Here is an 18728-nt window from a genome sequence, read left to right on the forward strand (position 1 = left end):
ATGTGGTGTAATGGCTGGGTCTATATTCACAGTGGGGATATGGCTAAGCACTAAAAGAGGCTGCAGACACTGCTCGGGCAACACTCCAAAAATGGAAAGTGCACTAAAAAGCATCAACCTTTCTATCCAACAGATATGCATTGAAGTGGTCTCGTGGACAAAGGCACCAATTACAAGCAACTCTTCCCCCATTGACAAGGTGTGCTGTGCCTGGTGCCAGTTCAGAACTTGCACCTGACTCTGTTTTAGCATCTTGTACCTCCAATACCTAATGAAGTTGTAGAGAAGTTCCTGAAGTCGAGTACCTGATTTGTTTCTGGGGAGCCTCCCCTCACCAATAGCTCGATTATGCCTCCATGCACCTGTACATACACCGATAATACTTTACATTGCAAGGGAGAGACGCCCATTACCATTTGGTGTGGTTGGCTATGTAATGATATTTAATTCTAGGTGCATACCTCAGCTGCTTGCTTCAATTCTGACATGTGAAAGAAACCTTGCTGCAGTTAGTCATGGAGACATTGGAAAGGAATGAGACAGTGGACATCTCTCATGTTCTCCCTCTCTACCTTTCCTGCGTAATATTTGAAAGGCTCAGTATTGAGCCTTTTGTGCATTACAACATGTAGATGAATGAACCACTACTGTACACCATCAATTAACACCATAAAAATGATGATGTCTGGCAGTATTCTGGTAATACCACCATACGTACCACTGGACCAGTGGTGAATTTGGAATCTGGCAGATTTTTGTGAAATGCTGCTGGGCATGGTGGTAATTTCTAGTGACAATGTTTTAGTTGACTCACCAACCACTAAAACGATTGCAAGATTGCCTTATGAACTCTTGTTCATGAACTTGATGTCCAGCTCAGTGTTGGGACTTTGGCAAAAACGCTGTACAATAATCCCTCCTAACAGGGAATATGAGAACAACAAGCAAGTTTTATTCGGCATTCACACAGTGGAGCACCAAAGTTTGCAGGTCAGTAATCTTTTCCTGTTATGCCAAAATAATTTTCAAAAGTAGTCCTTCTTACCATCATGTCTTTTAATCTTAATTATTTTATATAGTCTCTAAAAATGTATTTTGTTTTTACTTGTTCAAGATGAAAAGTATGGGCCTGGGAAACCCCCGCATATTCCCTTTCATTGAGCAACCACCCATGTCTAGCTTGGAAACTGCCATTCGTTACCTCAGAGATCAGGGAGCACTTGATGACGCTGAAGATTTGACACCTATTGGAAACCTGCTGGCAAAACTGCCTGTGGATGTTGTTATAGGTGAGCAGTGCATGATACAGTGAAATACTTTGTTTATCATACATGTGTACCAGCGCAGAGTGCCTACCTTTGTACCTTTTGGAGACGTAGTGATCTAATTCAGTAACTCAGTAACATGACAGACACATTTAGCACGAGGCAAAGTGAATGTGTTGAAAGAAAAGAAAAACTTCTGCAAATTCACATGGATTATATAAGAAGTGATGTAAATAATGGAGCAGGAAGTGAGGTAATGGAAATTAACAGTACGTTGGACGATATGTAATGTTGGGGTGAAATCAGGATCTTTGGTCAGAGGAAAGGATGGTGAAGGGAATATTGTTGGCCCACGTGCATTCGCTATTATGTCCCATACTTCAAAAATTAGGTTAATGACTGAGTTTAAGTATTGGGAACGTGGACATACATGTTTGGGTAGCTGTAAAACCTGCCATAGAGTCAACACACTTACTGCTGTGTCCATATACCACCATTGTTTAGTGGAGTCAGTTGTACACCAGTGTCCAAGTATTCACAGTTGAGCTGCCTTTTAATGTGTCTTTCGGTCGGGACATTGCAACCTTCCTCTGTTTGATGGAGAACAAAGAATTCTTTGGGCCTTTTTATCGCCCCAAACGCATTTTGTCTTTCTGTAAATGTTGTCATTCCTGATCAAGAGCAGTTGTTGGGAGAGCCTGAATAAATGCCTTGTTCCCATTATGAGATTAAAGCCCTGCGAAAGATTACCATTTACTATGATCTTTGAGGTAGACTTACTATAAATTGAGAAGTTTGAAAACGCTTCACCAAATCCCAGGCCCGGCACCCTTCCCGTTTTTGTTGACTCGTACATCAAAAAATAACTGTCAACTATCCACTTAGAATCGGTAATTTTCTGCATTCTGATTGGCTACCTGACACAACCCATTCCTAGGATCTGAAAGACACTTCACAAACATATTGTACGGAAGATACTATTATTATATATAGAGAGCTTAACCGATGTGGTCCTTTTAGTTGTTTGTAGCTTCTGCCCAGATTTCTATGTGTGGTTCTTGCCTCTTTGAGTTTGCCGCTTCACAAGTTGATAAGTGCTGTTTTACCAGCTCAAAATTAGCTTTTTCACAGAGCACTGAACAGGTCTCCCTTCTGTACAACTACAATGTTGTAGCTTACTCTTTAGCCCCACTTTTCCAATGCATGTTGTTCAAGCCATAAGCCAGGTCGGGAAGAGCAAATGTACAGTATCTCACTTTACAACATTCTCTGAGCTTGAAGAGACATTCAAAATGATGCCTCTTTTTGAAAATACAGTACAGATGTTAAAGACAACACAATTCCTTGCTTTATACAGTAGCCCAATTTCATTCTTCGCATTACTATGCATCATGAGATCAAATCTGGTGATTTAAAGGTCGAGATTACATCTTCACTAGTGTCAGTAAGTCTGTGTTTTAAGTAGCGACAAGCACTGCAAAAGATTTTCTTAAAATGTTTCCAAGATCCCATCTGATGGTGAACAAAAATGGGTGAACTGTGGTGCTTGATGTGATGAACATGCCTGACACAAAATTGCAGGTCAGTATAAATATGTTGTTGTTTACTTTCAGGATATTTAGTTAAGCCTTGATTTAAAATTGAACATGCACCAAGAAAATTGTACTTGGGGTCAAAAATTAAGCTAATACCTGAGAGACTAGGTACCTGAGTGGGTTGGATGGCCAGCACTGTAATTTCTGTCAAGAATTGTGTACATGTTTTTTTTTTCCCTACCATGCTTCTTTGCTTTTTTCAGGGAAGATGCTGATTCTGGGCTCACTCTTTAGTTTAGTGGAGCCGGTCCTGACCATTGCAGCTGCTCTGAGCGTACAGTCCCCATTTCTTCGAGGCACACAGAATAACCCTGACTGCACTACGGCCAGGAAACCCCTGGAGAGTGAACATGGGGATCCCTTTATGCTGCTCAATGCTTTCAATGAATGGGTTCAGGTGAGGTCACAAATACCTTAAATACATTTTGTCCTGCTCGTGCATGGCAGATATGAGGTATGCACAGCATGTGTTGTTTAACGTACAAGTGTGCATTTTGTTCTTCAGCAATGGCGCTTATTGTTACTTGCAACACAAATCACCTCTAGCCGAGATAAGGTTCATGGTTAGCTAAGCTTCCAGAGCGAAATGCAGGAGTCCCTTAAAGAGAATTTAGATCATGCATTGAAAGCTTGCTTAGAGGGCATAGGCAAATTAAACTTCTTTCCTCATATATAATAACGTATTCTAACAACATACTACGTTACAACATGCATGTTGCTTTTTTACTCATTTGTTGTCATGAATGCCCTCTGATTCCCAGGAAGGTAACAAGACGTATATTCCGACCGCACCAGTATTGGGGGACACACATGATCCTGTAGAGACGAACGGAAAGGAGGAGGAACACCACAAGGATGCTCACGCTAAGCTATAAGGGAAAATAAAAGGGGTTAGTTCATTTTGCCAAGGAGTGCATCACTCCTTCTTCCCTCTGTTTCCCTCCTTGACCTATCTTTAGAAAAGCAAAATGTGCAGACCTAGTATAGTCGTGGTATTCAGGTAACCATAATCCAAGTCCATAGACCAGAAGACCCATTCCCAATAAAGAGGGAAAAGAGAAAAGGTACAGTTTGATGGGCCTACCAAAATGGCACAAGGGCACAGAGTAATATTAAAGGAATCCCAGAGGTAGTAGACACAAAGGAATCCAGGAAACACCAAAGCCAAGGGGGTACAGAAGACAATACAACCTCCAGTATGGGTACACAGTAGAAGAGACAAAACAAATAATACCACAATCCAGAGAGGAAAAGTCCAGAAGCAGTCCAAAGAACAATGCTGTGGTCAAATACCTGAAGAGCAAACAGAAACCCAACACCATATCCGGGCTATGTGGACGTGTAATGCGAGGCGGACAACTGTTTGATGATTTATCAACATATGCCATTTTATTCTTGAAAGAAAAATATTCAAAATGCCTCACTATCCCTACTCTGCTGATAATTTCCCTACCTAACCAAAGCTAAGGGGAAACACTCTAACAAAGGACAACTGGCCCTCACACTAGGCAACAAATACACAAAGAAAATATATGGCAATACAAAATAACATGAACAACATTCACAGTCACTGAATAACATTTTAATGTCCTGGGTTATTTCCAATGTCTCAAATCAGTTCTTGATGTAAATGTTAACCAAAGTTCCAATGATAACAAGTCTCTTCTCCTTGGTGAAATGTCGACTTTCCACTTCCACCAAATAGCACCAGTGGTAATCCCCACCACAATGATTTGTCACCTCTTCAAGAGGACTTGCCACAGTTCAACAGAAATGCAACATCCACAACTGCCAGAGATATACAGTACTTGGTTAACAGTTAGTATCTTCTTAGTTACAGTTTTAGAATTCACAATGGTGTATTTGTCAACAACTTCACTTCTACTTGTTTCACTATGAGAACAGTCACCTTTGTCTCACAGTACTCCACTTTGTTTACACTACTACAATGTTGCATCTACTGCCAACTAGATATACCACCACAGCTTCGGTACTTTGGACTACTACCACAGCTTCAGTGATTTTACTTTTAGACAGGCTTCGACATGATACACTTGAAAGTACTTCAACGACTTCAAGTAGGCAAGGCACTCTTCCTCTGAATAACTGTCATGATCTCTGCTTCCAAAAGGTCAGGACTTACCCAACTCCCTTGGAAGCAGACCCATAACCCAGGTTCCGAGTGCCAACCAGTCCCAATTGGGACCTTTTGGACCCTGTCCTGGCGCCAGTGGCACCAGGCTCATAAATATGCCCAGTCCCAGCGCTGGAAGCGCCGGGCTCATAATGCTTGGGTGGACTTACCTGCAGCAGACCATGCTGCTTACTTACCTGCCAGTTGAGCCTCTAATCCTCTTCTGTTTGGGACTACTTTTCCTGTTGGGTGGGGCAGGAGCCACTCCCTAGGTTCAGAACACTGGAACTCTTCTGGAAAGCAGGAACTCTTTTCTTACCTAGGCGAGGCTGTGGAAGGAGACACCTAAGCACTACAGGAGGCTATTTAAACCACACCCAATGGATGAATCTTGCTTTGCGTTATTCTGCATCCTCTGCAGCAGAACGCTCCTCGTGTCCTTTGCATCTGATCCTGGGCCTAAGGGAAAAAGGCTTACCATCCTGAATCCAGTCTTCAGCAACACCTATAAAGACAAGAAAGAACAGGTTAGCAATACGGTCTTCAGTGACAGCGCTTCTCTTACCTGGTCCATCGGCTGTCACCAACGCCTCGCGCTGCATTTCGGCATCTGAAAGACAAAGGCTTACCTACTCTTCGCGTGCTCCGGAGGTCTTCGCACTGCATTCCGGCATCTGAAAGACAAAAGCTTACCAACTCTTTGCACGCTCCGGAGGCCTTCGGCGCTGCATCCCGCATCTGAAAGACAAAAGAAGGTGCGTTTAAAGACATTGGGTAACTTTATTACTCACGTGCCATTACTCCTTCCCACGCCGAACCCAGTGGGTATTCCGGCACCCTTCAGCAGCTCCGAACTTGTACCTGCAAGATAAAAGGACAGTTAGTGCGCATCGTGAAGCAGGCAACAAGCGCTTACTTACGTGCTTCCAGGCGCTTCTATTCCTCACACGGGTTCCATCCTCAACTCACTTCAGCCCGTCATCCGCCATCACCGGAACCCTGCAAGACAAGAGACATCATTACAAAAGACTTTTAAAGACATTTGAAATACTTGGAACTTACCGTTCGTCCAGTAAACGACGGACAGCAGTCCTCTGAGGTCAAGAGGCCTGCACCCTTATCCAGTGAAGAAACTGGTTACGGCACCCTGCCCCGAGGCAGATGGAGAGCTCGGCGTTCACTTACCTAAGGTTAGAGCGTTAACCTTTGGGGTTCTACAGGAGAAGAGAAAGGGAAGAAGAGAGAGACACCCAATAACCCCAGTTCATTAATCCCGTATTTTCTATCTGCAGACATCTTACTCTTCGAGTCAGACATACAGTGCACAGAGGTCCAGCCCAAAGAGCCAACCGTGTGTTACACATCACCTTTGAAGATACGGTATTCGCCCAGTCAAGACCGGCGCCTCTGCGGGAATCAGGTGAGAGTTACAGAACGCAAACCCCACCGCAAAACTCCCGCCCAGGCGCTATGGAAACCTCGGATACCGACCAGCTAGCCCGGTTACTTGGGGAACTAAGAGCAGAAGTGCATGCAGCCCGTCAGGAAACGAACGCTCTAAGAAGGGAACTGATTATTTCCAAGGAGCGAACAGACGATCTCGCTAGACAATTGCTACAGTCACAAGCCGGACAGACCCCATTACCCGCATCAGGGGCAAATCTTCCTTCAACATCCTCTATGAATCCAGTGCAAATCAACCTACCTGGGAATGTACCTCTGGCTCCGCCCGAACGATTTTCTGGTGACCCAAAGAGGTTTGCAGTATTTATTAATCAGTGCCGGTTGCATTTCTTATGCCGGCCAGCAGCCTTTCCAACTGATCAAGCTAAAGTAGCTTTTGTGCTTTCGTACCTTATTGGCAATGTGGCAGACTGGTCGATCCCTCTAGTTAATCAAGATGATCCGGTTCTCCATGATTTTCAAGCTTTTCAGCTCAGTATGGAAAAACTGTTCGCAAGACATTCACAGGGGCAGGCCTTGGACAATGAGCTTCTTTCGTTGTGACAGGGTAATCAAGACCTTTTGGCTTATATTGCGTCTTTCAACAGACTGATAGTGGAAACTCAATGGCCTGAGGACAAAAGGATTACGCTGTTTTATAGAGGTCTACGTGGAGAGCTCAAAGATGTGTTAGCCCAAGTAGTGAATCCCCCGCAAGACTGTTCGGACTATATAGACTTAGTCGTTCAAATAGATCACAGACTGCAGAACAGGAAGGCCGATCGTTCCAAGTTTGATGCTCGAGTATTTTCCAAACCACCAACTCCTTCCAAAGGAGTAGACTCCGGGGAACACATGCAAATAGGGGGCCTGAAAGGACCACTAACACAAAAGGAGCGGGAAAGGAGAAAACAGTTGCAATTATGCCTCTATTGCGGAAACTCAGGGCACTTTCTTCGAGACTGTCCGGTGAAACCAGCCAAGAAGGCAGTAGGAGTTGCAGTTACCAAGGTCACAAACTCTGAGCAGGGAAACAACCTCGCCCGACAAGAATAGAGGTCCTCTTGCCGAGCGTTAAAACCAGTTCCGTGACCTCGCATTTCGTGATACCTATGGTCCTCATTAGCCCTGATCATCCGGATCGATTACATGCGATTGAAGCTTACGTCGACAGCGGTGCCATCGGCAATTATGTGGATCATGAAATGGTTTTGAGGATGAATCTAACTCTTTGTCCCAAGGCTGTAAAGGACGTCATTACTACGGTGGATGGTACGGAGATAGCCTCCGGACCAGTAACGCATACCACTCAAGAAGTGACGCTAGTAAGTCAAGATGGACACCATGAGAAGATCGTGTTCGATGTGATCAAGGCCCCTCAGTTCCAGATAATTCTAGGAATACCTTGGTTAGAGAAACACAATCCTCAGATCGATTGGCGAGCAAGAACGGTTCAGTTTCCAGAATGTGTCTCTACTTGTCACCCTCCACCTGGTGTTGCACTGGCAGCAATTTCTTTGGAGACTCCCCAGTTACCTCCCGAATACCTAGAATTCCAAGATGTTTTCCGGAAGGATCAGGCTAACTCTCTACCTCCTCATAGGTCTTATGACTGCCAGAAAGACCTGATACCTGGATCTACTCCTCCTTGTAGTAGAATTTATGCCCTCACCGAGCCTGAGAACCTTCACCTCCGACAATACCTGGATCAATACCTAGCGAATGGGTTTATTCGTCCTTCCAAGTCCCCTGCTTCTTCAGCTTTGTTCTTCGTTCCAAAAAAAGAAGGGGACCTTAGAACTTGTATAGATTATCGCACCCTGAACCAGATCACCGTTAAGAATAGATATCCGTTACCTTTGATCCCTGAACTCCTGGACCAAGTCAGAAAAGCATGCATATATACAAAGCTGGATCTTAGAGGAGCCTACCACTTGGTACGAGTAAAAGAGGGCGATGAATGGAAGACGGCCTTCCGCACCAAGTATGGGCTATTTGAATATCAGGTCATGCCCTTCGGACTTTGCAATGCCCCAGCCGCCTTTCAATATTTTATGAACGATGTCCTCAGAGAGCTCATAGATGTGTGTGTTGTTGTTTACATTGACAACATCCTCGTTTATTCTTCATCGGAATCTGAACATCGGAAACACGTGAAATGGTCCTCGAAAGATTGCGTCAACACAAACTTTTCGCTAAATTGGAAAAATGTGTTTTCAACGTGACTGAAGTTGAATTCTTGGGATTCATATTATCACCTGGCAGAGTGCGTATGGATTCAAAGAAGGTCGATGCAGTTCTCAAATGGCCATCACCATCCTCCGTAAAAGGTGTGCAAAGCATGTTAGGCTTCGCTAACTTTTACCGGAGGTTTATCCCTGAATTCTCTCGAATAGTCCAGCCCATCACTGCCTTGTTAAAGAAAAACAAACGTTTTGAATGGTCTACCGAGGCGGAACAAGCTTTCCAGGATTTGAAGACTAAATTTATCTCTGCACCAATTTTAAAACATCCTCGCCCCGAACTCCCCTACATCGTTGAAACTGATGCTTCGAGCCTTGCCATGGGGGCAGTTCTATCACAAAAGGACCCAGTAACCAATCAGTTGCATCCCGTGGCATTTTGGTCCCGCAAATTCTCGCCTCCTGAAATCAATTACACTATTACTGATAAGGAACTTCTGGCTATCAAGTCTGCCTTTAAGGCTTGGCGGCATTATCTTCTGGGGGCCCGACACACTGTTACTGTGATTACGGATCACCGAAACCTGCAATATTTGAAAACTGCAAAGGCCCAATCCTCTAGACAACTCCGTTGGGCACTATTCTTTGCCGAGTTTGACTTCATAATTACCTATCGACCTGGTACAAAAAACGGTAAAGCTGATGCCCTTTCTCGGATGGGAGTGGAAGAACACTTGATCAACCCTAAACCTGTACCCATCATTCCCGAACAAAGAATTCTGGGTGTAATCGCCACACAATCCATAGAGGAAGTTAAGGATAAAGCCAGGCAACTTGTAACCCCAGCAGACATACAGAATTGGCATCTGCAGGGAAAGGACGTTGCAGTGAAGGACAACTTATTGTATTTCCAAGAACGATTATACCTGCCCAGCACAGATTTACAGAAAAAGGTAATCTCTTGTTATCACGATTCCTTAATGGAAGGACATCCCGGTATGGCCAAAACCTCAGAAAAGATCAAGCGCTACTTCTGGTGGCCGTCTTGGAAGAAAGATATCAGAGACTTTATAATGTCCTGTGGAGTATGCGCCCAAAACAAGAGTCAAAAGGAAAAACCAGCCGGCCTCTTACGCCCTATTGACATCCCACCTCGCCCTTGGCATACGCTTTCTATGGACTTCATCACCGATCTACCTTCATGCTCCGGATACAATACGATCCTAGTAATCGTGGACTTATTCTCCAAGATGGCGCATTTCATTCCACTCAAAGGCTTGCCAACAGCAACAACTCTGGCCCGAGAATTTCTCGAAAACATCCTCCGACTGCACGGTTTTCCTTCAGTTCTAATTTCGGATCGAGGTAGTCAATTTATTTCTCATTTTTGGCGAAGTTGCTGTCGGTCGGCTCAAATTGATGTGAGACTATCGACCAGTCACCACCCTCAAACCGACGGACAAACCGAGAGGACCAATCAAACTCTGTAACAGTATTTACGCTGCATGCTGCAACAAACTGAAAAAACTTGGAAAGATATCCTTTGGATAGCCGAATATGCCTACAATAACTCTGTCCACTCGGGAACTGGGAAAACCCTGTTTTTTCTTCTATACGGCAGTCACCCTCGAACCTCGGAGTTGGATCCACCCCAAGATCTTGGAACACCAGCAGTAGACAACCTGCATTCTACAATCACCCAAGCCTTTAAGGAAGCCGTTTCTCACCTTCAAAGGGCTAAGGAACAATACAAGAAAGGAGCAGATCAACATCGGAAGGAAGCCCCCCAATATCAAGTAGGAGATCAAGTCTGGTTATCCACCTAATATCTACCTCTAAAAGGACCACGCACATGCAACCCAAGATACCTTGGTCCCTATTCCATCACTACCATAGTAAACCCAGTAGCGGTCAAGTTGGACTTGCCCCCTCACATGAAGATACATCCGGTCTTCCACGTCTCTCTATTAAAACCCGTGCAACCTCAAACCCGACTAACTGAATCTCCAAAACCTATCCTAGTTGATGGAGAACTCGAGTTTGAAGTCAAAAGCATCCTGGACTCCAAGATCTCCAAATCTAAACTGTTTTACCTAATTGACTGGAAAGGCTACGGCCCCCAAGAAAGATCCTGGGAACCTGCAGAATATGTCCACGCTCCTCGTCTAATCAAAAGATTTCATCGAACATTCCCTGACAAGCCCAAACCCCCGGAGAAGCCCGGTTTGGCAGGGGCCTTGAGGGGGGGGTGCTGTCATGATCTCTGCTTCCAAAAGGTCAGGACTTACCCAACTCCCTTGGAAGCAGACCCATAACCCAGGTTCCGAGTGCCAACCAGTCCCAATTGGGACCTTTTGGACCCTGTCCTGGCGCCAGTGGCACCAGGCTCATAAATATGCCCAGTCCCAGCGCTGGAAGCGCCGGGCTCATAATGCTTGGGTGGACTTACCTGCAGCAGACCATGCTGCTTACTTACCTGCCAGTTGAGCCTCTAATCCTCTTCTGTTTGGGACTACTTTTCCTGTTGGGTGGGGCAGGAGCCACTCCCTAGGTTCAGAACACTGGAACTCTTCTGGAAAGCAGGAACTCTTTTCTTACCTAGGCGAGGCTGTGGAAGGAGACACCTAAGCACTACAGGAGGCTATTTAAACCACACCCGATGGATGAATCTTGCTTTGCGTTATTCTGCATCCTCTGCAGCAGAACGCTCATCGTGTCCTCTGCATCTGATCCTGGGCCTAAGGGAAAAAGGCTTACCATCCTGAATCCAGTCTTCAGCAACACCTATAAAGACAAGAAAGAACAGGTTAGCAATACGGTCTTCAGTGACAGCGCTTCTCTTACCTGGTCCATCGGCTGTCACCAACGCCTCGCGCTGCATTTCGGCATCTGAAAGACAAAGGCTTACCTACTCTTCGCGAGCTCCGGAGGTCTTCGCACTGCATTCCGGCATCTGAAAGACAAAAGCTTACCAACTCTTTGCACGCTCCGGAGGCCTTCGGCGCTGCATCCCGCATCTGAAAGACAAAAGAAGGTGCGTTTAAAGACATTGGGTAACTTTATTACTCACGTGCCATTACTCCTTCCCACGCCGAACCCAGTGGGTATTCCGGCACCCTTCAGCAGCTCCGAACTTGTACCTGCAAGATAAAAGGACAGTTAGTGTGCATCGTGAAGCAGGCAACAAGCGCTTACTTACGTGCTTCCAGGCGCTTCTATTCCTCACACGGGTTCCATCCTCAACTCACTTCAGCCCGTCATCCGCCATCGCCGGAACCCTGCAAGACAAGAGACATCATTACAAAAGACTTTTAAAGACATTTGAAATACTTGGAACTTACCGTTCGTGCAGTAAACGACGGACAGCAGTCCTCTGAGGTCAAGAGGCCTGCACCCTTATCTAGTGTAGAAACTGGTTACGGCACCCTGCCCCAAAGCAGATGGAGAGCTCGGCGTTCACTTACCTAAGGTGAGAGCGTTAACCTTTGGGGTTCTACAGGAGAAGAGAAAGGGAAGAAGAGAGAGACACTCAATAACCCCAGTTCATTAATCCCGTATTTTCTATCTGCAGACATCTTACTCTTCGAGTCAGACATACAGTGCACAGAGGTCCAGCCCAAAGAGCCAACCGTGTGTTACACATCACCTTTGAAGATACGGTATTCGCCCAGTCAAGACCGGCGCCTCTGCGGGAATCAGGTGAGCGTTACAATAACTCTCTTCAAAAGGGGCAGCCTCTTTGCCTCTCTTGTCTTTCTGCCACAATAACAACCTGGGTTTGACTTTAAGACTCACTTCTCTCTGCCTTCCCTAGTCTCTGGCGCTACAGATTGTGCCATCTTCAAAATAGTCTTTACAGGCAGCACATTTCTCTTTCCCCCACTTTGCTTACGCCTTTCTGCCAGTTCTCATCACAAGTAATTGCCAAGAAGCTTGGGAGCCACTCTCTTAGCTTCAGGTAATGCTTGCATACTTGTATCGTAGGCCAACTGTGATTAACTTCAGAGTGCAGTTAGGTAGTTCTTTAACTCTGAGAAAAGCGGGTTTCTCTCTTAATATGGGGAAACTCTTGACTTGGGCAATGCTTGTTCTCTTCTTCAATAACAAATACACTTTAATTTCTCATAAATGAAAGTAAAGAATAGAGTTTAGTCTTTCTTTAGAAATCACAAGTAGGCAAAGGCGACCACTTCTTAATGTAGTTTTTGAAGTTTAAAGATTGGTATGAAAGTGAAGGATTGAGTCAGTCCTCAATTAGGAACACAAGACTGCTTCTTAATGTAGTTTATGAAGTTCAAAGGTTTCACAATGGTGTTATTAAGGTTAGATATTCGATAATGGTCTTCTCAGCGTTCACCCTTCTTAATTGGGGACACACGGCCACTCCTTTAGAAAGTATCAGTCTTTGAAAGATTGAACAATGGGGTTTAAGCAGCATTAGCTTCTCATGTGAATAAAATTAATTTCACGTTATACGCGAGTGCTACATTGCCATTGTTCGGGTATTCACAGCTTCAACTAACAACTTCTACTCGCTTTAAATTTTACGCGAGTGAACAGGGAACTGGATAAAGTTGCTGGCAATGCTCGTGCAAAAGGTGTTAAAATGCTGTGCTTCACTCACCGGCTTCTTTAACACTTGCTCTGCTAGTTGCACTGCATCCACGCCTTCTGCCTCAACTTCTACTACTTTTGGCTTCTTAGGGACTCCCACCCTTTTTCTATAAAGCTGTCTGCGGTCCGGCCACACGGTTTTGGAGACCCTTTCGCTCCTGAGAATACAGCTTGCCAACTGTTCCTCGCCTCATTCTTCAGCAACTTCTCTGCACTGCAGCGATGTCAATCAGGCTCACATGGGGAAAGACGGATCTCCTGCACACCTTCCGCTGCATAGCCTCTGCACTTCAGAGTTTGGGTAAACAGGACCCTCTCAGAACAAGCAAGTGTCTCCACTTTCCGGCGTCCCCATTGTTCTCCCACTTCTGCTTGCTTTGCCAGCCTCATGCTTTCTTCCTTCTGCTACTACTACTACAACTCACAATCCAGTCATAGTTCCAGCTCATTCCAATAGCCTGAACATGAGGGGGCCTGTTATGCCTCCCTGGTTCTCTCAGGTGTGGGTTGTTAGGCTCATTGCCTAGCTACTGCAACTGCATTCCTTTTCAGCCCTCATCCTCATGCTAATACTTATGGGACTTCTAGTCCCCTTCAGCAAAGTTAGTTCTTTTAATTTCTTCCATTAGGCAAAATGTCATTGAAAGTGTGGGATTACGGGGAAGGTTAAACCCAGGGGGGTTTCCCATTCTTCCTGGTCTGTTCCCCTGGCCCCCACATGTTATCCTCCCGCAGTACACTACCCGCAGGTGCAGGATCGGAAAGCGTCTGCCTTTCCCTGGCCATATGGGGAGGGTCCCAGTGCAGGTTTCTGGGAGGAATCATCACTGATTCATCACAGGACCCAACTGGGCGATCAAAAAACAAAGCAAAAGAGACTGCAGCAAAAAAACAGTTAAGCATGAAGGTGGGACTCACAGGCAGGATGCCAAAAGGTTGAGAAGCACTTCTGTGTTGTGCTCAGTAAGCATTAACGTGGGCGTGACGTCAATCGCACCCCATGTTGGTCTCTGGGAAGTGTAGTTCTATTGGCGTCTTCTCTTCCTGAAACACCATGGAAAAAGCCAGGGGAGCCGAACTGGAGCAACCCCCTTTGCCGGATCACAATTGTGCTGCAGATGTTTAGGGCGGCCATATAGGGAGTCCTAGTACGATAAACATTCCATGGTGCAGTCGGAAATATGTCTCTTGGGAGAGCAGGGTAGTATGGACATCGTAACCCAGGACGCTCAAGTACCTGAGCGAAGGGATCAATACGAGCATTCTGTGGGCAAGAGTCTGTGGGTTGCCGAGAAGACTCAAGGTATGATGGTAGAACCTAGGGTACATTATACTGTGAGTACCTATCGGCATATGGAACAAACTGACTCAAAGCTGAGTATTCCACAAAAATAAAATCTGATTTGGACGCCAATCAAAAAAAGTTGTATTAAAATACTTTTATTTAACACAAGATCACATTTAAAACATGCACTGGATGTATCTATGTATATTGAAATCCAGGAAATGAATGTTTATGCGCTTACTGACACATGACCCCATGCCGCGGTAGAGTTTACACTTGCCTTAGCTATTCCTGCTGGCTATGATATATTATTGCAGGACAGAAAGGAGGGTAAGGGAGGAGGAGTTGTTTTTATTTTTAAAACTGATTTGGATGTATGGGGAGTTGAAACATTACCTTTTGAAGGGTGTGATATCATACTGATTACAATTAGGACAAACACAGAAATTACATATAATTTGATCCTAGTCTATAGACTGCCCAGCACAATGCCTTATGATTCTGGACCTGTCCGCGGCCTTCGACCCTGTCGACAATGAGTTGATGGCAGCCAGGTTGAGGGAAGTGGCAGTTTTCTCAGAGAATGCTGTATTGTGGATGAGATCCTTTCTGAGTGATCGCTGTTACAGGGTTTGTAGTCAGGATGCAGAGGCATAACCAACCCAATTGGCATATGGTGTGCCTCAGGGGGCTAGCCTATCTCTATTCTTGTACAATATCTTTATGGTCCTTTTTTTACCTTTTGGGAGAACATCCATTATCTGCCAATCAATATGAGGATGAAAACAGAATCAGTAAGATCTATGATCTAATACAAAATTGGATGTTAAATAATGGTCTACCGCTTAATAAGGAAAAGACTGAGCTAATAGTGGTTGGCACAAAAGGAAGAATTTGCAAATTGGGTTCCTAGTATCGTAACTTTTTCTTGGCAGTTTGTGATATTAAAACTAAGGAAAAAAGTAAAAACCCTGGGAGTCTATTTGGAACAGCACCTGAACATAAAGGCACATGTGAGTGGGTTAGTCTCCTCTGCTGCCTACTATATTAAATTGCTGGCGCAGCTCCGCCCCTATATCTCTCAAGCCAACTGCAAAAACATAGCAAGAGCTATTATAGGGTCAAAAATTGATTATTGCAGTAATCTACTGGTTGGGATCTCCAAATCAGAATATGCTAAACTGCATATGCTAGACTGCAAATAGTGCAAAATGGTATGGTCAGAGTAATTTTAGGAGTCAAGAGGCGAGATAATGTGTCAGAAGCAAGACACAACCTACATTGGCTACCAGTAGAGGCAAGAATTGAATTCCGCCTCCTTCTAATCACTCATAATTGTTTGATGGGCTCAAATCCGACATACCTGAGTGAAGCACTAACGTATAAGTCTAATACTAGGTGCCGGAGGTCGAGTAACATGAATCAGCTCAAAATTCCATCTTGCAAACTGACAGTGTTAAGAAATGTGATTTTGCTCTGCATGCTCCTACAGCCTGGAATGCTATCCCACCAGATCTCAGGGAGATCAGCTCCACTGCTCAGTTTCAGACAAAACGTACCAAATTTCTATTCAGATAGATAGTTTGCATCTCTCTGTGGGACTGGCACTTTTTTTCTTTTTTTTTAAATGTTCTAAAACATGGCAGTATCGGTGAGTGCAATATTTTTACTTCAACAGTTATGTATATCATCACAGCAAAGGACTCTTAATAGAGCAATGCGGATAACGGCTCTAACCAGGACTATACAGAATTCAGAAATTGAGGAGGAGGAAATCTGGAGCAGTCAGTCGATCATTCAGTATCAGGCTTGTTTCAATGTAGCAACTGTAGATAGATACAAAAGGGAGGCCATATGTCTACCACATACAATTCACCAGTTGCAGTGAGGACCACCGCTCCTCCAGATCAGAGACCCACTTAACAGCATGCAGCGATTGCGCCACAGTGGGGCTTGCGGGTCACAGCCATAACAGCAGTACACATCAGACAGCAAGTAACATACAGAGGCTAGCAATTCTATCATAACTGCTTCAGAGTGACATTCATTTGTGGAACAAACAGACCATCGGGTCAGGGACAATAGTACAGTCGAATATCATTCAAATAGTATCACAAACCCCAACCCAGAATTCCCTCAGCTTTGGGCAATCCCATATCATGGGGAAATATCCCACCTGTCAGTGTGACACCTAGGACAGTGGGAAGGGTGATCTTGCAAAATGAGATGCAATCTAGCGGGGGTATAGTGAAACCTGTGTAGCAGTTTAAATTGTATTAACCGGGATCTGGAATTAAATGACACAGTGCAGGTTTGTGAACGTATGGCCTCCCAGATCTCATCAGTGATGTCTGTGCCCAAATCGCAGGACCATGCATCCCGGAACTTAGTGGTTTGTTATCCCGTTTCTGTATCAGGTTATATATCCTGGCCACACTGCCATGAGTTGAGCTCCCTTCCATTACAAGACCGAGCAACGGCTTGTCCGGGTGCAGCACAGGGAACCCTATCCAGGCATCCCAAAGTGCTAGGTGGAGCCTGGCGTATTGCAGATAGCTTGAGGGCTGCGTCCACAGGGTTCCGGCAGGTCCTCTAACACAATAAAGGATCCCATGTTGTAAACATCTTTCAATGTGGTGTAGCCATCCGACGCCCACTTGCGTTCAGCGTCTTTACTTATTCTGGGAAATGTCGGGAAGCAGTTCCACAGTGGAAGATCTCCATGGAACGGGTGAGGGGCATCAAGCAATTTCCATATTTTACCCCAAGCCAGTGCTGTCACACCAATGGGATCCGCTGTCTTGGGCTCCCTCCATGGCAGCGGCAACACCAAAGAGCGCACATCCCGAACAGCGTCTGCAAGCCACTCAATTTTAACATGTGGGTGTGTGGCATCGTCAAACCAATAGGCTGCGTATTGTGCCTGTGCCGCTATCCAGTATTTTTCAATGTCTGGTGCCGCGAGGCCACCCTGACTGTATGGTCTGGTCATTGTGTCCCATTTTAGCCTAACCGCTCCTGCATGCCACATAAAGTTGTTAATTGCGACTTTCAGTGTCTTAAAAAGCTCAGCTCCTGGGCCATAGTGGTACATTTAGAAAGTTGTAAAGTAGTTTTGGATTACCATATTAAGGAGAGACACCCGCCCAGCGATAGTAAAGGGGAGTTTTACCCAGCCACAGAGCTTATACAGGAGTTGTGTCACTGTGACTCCCTGGTATTAAATCTCTAAGGGGGACCAGGCAAACCCCATAAGGTCTTGCAGTTTCGCTGTCACGTCTGTCATTGGGAATAGTTCTGATTTAGTGCACTTGACTCGGAGCCCAGACAGGGTCCCTAAGGTAAGGACGTCCTGCATGATCGGGGCAACTTGTAAGTCTGCATCCCACACGAGCAATAGTGCAGCAATACTATCTACGTATAGTGATATAAGTTCCGGTGTACCTAAATGCCTGATCCCTCTATGTGGGTGCTTGTGAATAATTAGTCAGCCAAAAGCTCCATCACTACAGATGTTGACGGAAGCAGATAGTTGTCCATTCGTGCTACCCTTGGCCTTTGGAAGCGTATATAGTAAATGTACCCACAAAATGAATTGAGGACCAAAGTAGAATTTCTCCCGTACCACCCAGAGGAATTGCCAGGACACAGAGTCAAAGCCTTTCTGGATATCAAGTGCTGCAGCAATCGCCTGTACTGCCAGGTCTATCTGGGCAAGAATATTGAATAGGCACCTCCGTAGACAGACCAGGAATAAAGCCAGCCTGATCCGGGTGGACTACGTATTCCATGTGAGGGGCGAGCCGAAGGGCTAGTACCTTTGCAAATATTTTCACATTGAATTGATGAGTGAAAGGGGTCGGTAGGATCCACCCTTTTACCGGGTTGTCAGGTTTACTGCTTCTCACAGCGTGAGGGGGGGTTACTACAAGCACACAGGACTCCTTGCATAGAGTGGCAGGCTGGGGGACCAGGCAGGATCTGCAGTGTTTAAATAATTCCATAGTCAGGCCATCAGGACGGGGGGCCTTGCCAGAGGGAAGGGCCTCAATAGCACAGGATATCTCTACTGGTGTCACAGGCCAGTCAAGAGTTTCCCTAGCCTCATCAGACAGCACAGATAGTGGTAGATCATTGAGGAATGCCTCTATGTCAGAGGTGGATGCCACGTCATAGTTTGCGTAGAGTGTTTCGTAAAAAAGAACGAAA

At 45.3% G+C, this 18728-nt stretch overlaps 1 protein-coding gene across 1 annotated transcript in view; it reads left to right on the plus strand.

The window, feature by feature from the left end:
- Positions 1-18728, plus strand: part of DHX34 (DExH-box helicase 34) — a 1224470-nt gene that overhangs the window by 456271 nt on the left and 749471 nt on the right. Inside the window, exons 7-8 of the mRNA XM_069644554.1 lie at positions 1115-1289; positions 3064-3257. Of these exons, the coding sequence (XP_069500655.1) occupies positions 1115-1289; positions 3064-3257 (369 nt within the window). The remainder of the gene's footprint in view (positions 1-1114; positions 1290-3063; positions 3258-18728) is intronic.

The sequence above is a fragment of the Ambystoma mexicanum genome, chromosome 2p (assembly GCF_040938575.1).
Source record: "Ambystoma mexicanum isolate Mex_15411 chromosome 2p, UKY_AmexF1_1, whole genome shotgun sequence".
NCBI classification, from domain to species: Eukaryota; Metazoa; Chordata; class Amphibia; order Caudata; family Ambystomatidae; genus Ambystoma; species Ambystoma mexicanum.